General features: G+C 57.2%; 1 protein-coding gene across 1 annotated transcript in view; it reads left to right on the top strand.

Moving 5' to 3' along the window:
* LOC115029112 (laminin subunit alpha-5-like) overlaps window positions 1-2,448 on the top strand; it is a 10,022-nt gene that overhangs the window by 5,042 nt on the left and 2,532 nt on the right. Inside the window, exons 12-16 of the mRNA XM_029468662.1 lie at window positions 340-570; window positions 1,222-1,335; window positions 1,515-1,642; window positions 1,973-2,053; window positions 2,155-2,369. Of these exons, the coding sequence (XP_029324522.1) occupies window positions 340-570; window positions 1,222-1,335; window positions 1,515-1,642; window positions 1,973-2,053; window positions 2,155-2,369 (769 nt within the window). The remainder of the gene's footprint in view (window positions 1-339; window positions 571-1,221; window positions 1,336-1,514; window positions 1,643-1,972; window positions 2,054-2,154; window positions 2,370-2,448) is intronic.

The following is a 2,448-nucleotide window of genomic DNA, read 5'->3' as shown; positions in this document are numbered from 1 at the left end:
GATGAACAGATTCTTGATATCCTGAAGTTTATCAGGTTTTCATGATTATTCAGTTTGTGGGTCTTGTTTGTGAAAATATTTGCCTCTCTGATGTCAGAAAGGGCCCATTTATATATTCTTTTAACAATTTGAACTATCTGCTTTGCATATTTAAGTTCTTAATATACCTGGAGTTGAGTTTGAGTTGTGAAGTAGGAGCCCAGTTGCTTGCTGTCACCACGGGTGACCGCAGGAGCCCCCTCCTCCTGCGATCTGTNTGCATGCACCCCATCCTCTCCGTGGGGTTCAGTTCTGNACTCCCTGCTCTGCCCCAGCTGAAGTCTTACCTTCGCCCCACAGGGGAACTTCCGGCACTTGGAGACTCACAACCCCGTGTCCCGAGAAGAACTCATGATGGTGCTGGCCGGCCTGGAGCAGCTGCAGATCCGTGCTCTCTTCTCGCAGACCTCTTCCAGTGTCTCCTTGCGTAGAGTGGTACTGGAGGTGGCTAGTGAGGCTGGCAGGGGGCCTCCAGCCAGCAATGTGGAACTGTGTATGTGCCCTGCCAACTACCGTGGGGACTCGTGCCAGGTAAAGGGGTGAGGGTGGGCGCTTAGCCATGAAGGTGCTTCCCGCAGGTCCTTCCCCGAGCATACTCTGCCAGCATCTGCTTTCTACCCTGTCCCATGTCTGCCCCTGCCCGAGTGTCTTCTTCTCTGTTCCTCGCAGCCTGCATGCTTGTTCAGGTGTCTGCTTATCCTAACCTGCTGTCCCAGCATTCACCACTGCCTACCCCTCCATACACACAGCTGCTATGACCTGTCCATTGCTCACCCGGACCTGCACAGTCAGCGTCCCTGATCCACCCTGATTCCCACTCTCTCCTCCCTCACCTGGGGATCTGGGTAGTCTAGCATGATACCCAGGGAAGGTTTGTGTCTGACCACCACTAGAAAAAGATGTTCAGGGTAGAAAGAAGGTGGCCCTGGTGGGTCGCTAGTCCCACAGGCTGGTCATTCCTGAGCCGTGATATCCACATCTGGCACAGTGTCCATAAGTCTAGAAGCCCAACAAACATGGCCAGCAGTTCTGTTGTCCAGCTCCCTATGTTCCAGTGTATGCTGTCCCTGTAGCCCCTGTAGTGCGTGAAGGTCCCCAGAGGCTGACGTGAGAGCGGCCTCTCTGGTCTGCCCAGCTGTGGGGCTGGCATCCAGTCACTAATGCCTACCTGCCTTTCTCCAGGAATGTGCCCCTGGCTATTACCGGGACACCAAGGGTCTCTTCCTAGGCCGATGTGTCCCCTGTCAGTGCCATGGCCATTCAGATCGCTGCCTTCCTGGCTCTGGCATTTGTGTGGTGAGTGCTCTAAACAGGGTGGCCAGGAAGACCCCAGAGCCTGTGGTTCCAGATAAACTCAGACCCAGACCCAGACCCAGGATACAAACTAGCTGGCTTAGAGCTGTCCCTGGAGTTGGGGTGAGGTGGGGTGAAGTGAGGTTTGCTGCTCTCAGCACTGACCATGGACTGTGCCCCAGGGCTGCCAGCACAACACAGAAGGGGACCAATGTGAGCGCTGCAGGCCTGGCTTCGTCAGCAGTGATCCCAGTAACCCAGCATCCCCCTGTGTGAGCTGCCCTTGCCCCTTGGCAGTGCCCTCCAATAAGTAAGTAGCTGGTCCCCTCTGCAGCACCCAAGCAGCTGGGGCAGGCCCATTAGGTGGGAGCTCTAGTACCTGGTGCCTGCCCTGATGGAGCTGGTGGGAACCTCAGCACGGGGTACCAGCCCTGATGGAGCTGGTGGGAACCCCTGCACCACGAGGCTGCCCTGATGGAGTGGGTAGGAACTCCAGCACCGGGTGCCAGCCCTGATGGATGGGGTGGGAACCCTTGCACCGTGAGGCTGCCCTGGTGGAGATGGTGGGAACCCCTGTACCTCGAGGCTGCCCCGATGGAGAGGTGCTGCTGTGTCACAACTGCTTATCTTGTCCTTACAGTTTTGCAGACGGTTGTGTCTTAAGAAATGGCCGAACCCAGTGCCTCTGCAGGCCAGGCTATGCCGGTGCCTCCTGCGAGCGGTAATTAGGTGGGGTGGATCTCTACCGATGACAGGGTGTCCTGAGCAGGGCCACCACCAGACCCTGACCTCCCCCTCTCCACTCCTTGTCACCATCCCCAGGTGTGCACCTGGCTTTTTTGGGAACCCCCTGGTGCTGGGCAGCTCCTGTCAGCCCTGTGACTGCAGCGGTAATGGAGACCCCAACATGATCTTCAGTGACTGCGACCCCCTAACGGGTGCCTGTCGAGGCTGCCTCCGTCACACCACTGGGCCCCACTGTGAACGCTGTGCCCCCGGCTTCTATGGCAATGCTTTGTTGCCAGGCAACTGCACCCGTAAGCACTGAGTGGGATCTTGGGTGCACCCTGAGAACAGGTTATATGCGGGTGTAGCCAGGCCACCTTCCCGTATAGT

This window comes from Mus caroli, chromosome 2 (genome assembly GCF_900094665.2).
Source record: "Mus caroli chromosome 2, CAROLI_EIJ_v1.1, whole genome shotgun sequence".
Classification (NCBI taxonomy): domain Eukaryota; kingdom Metazoa; phylum Chordata; class Mammalia; order Rodentia; family Muridae; genus Mus; species Mus caroli.
Note: the sequence above shows the minus strand (reverse complement) of the source record. Positions and strands in the feature narration are given on the sequence as shown.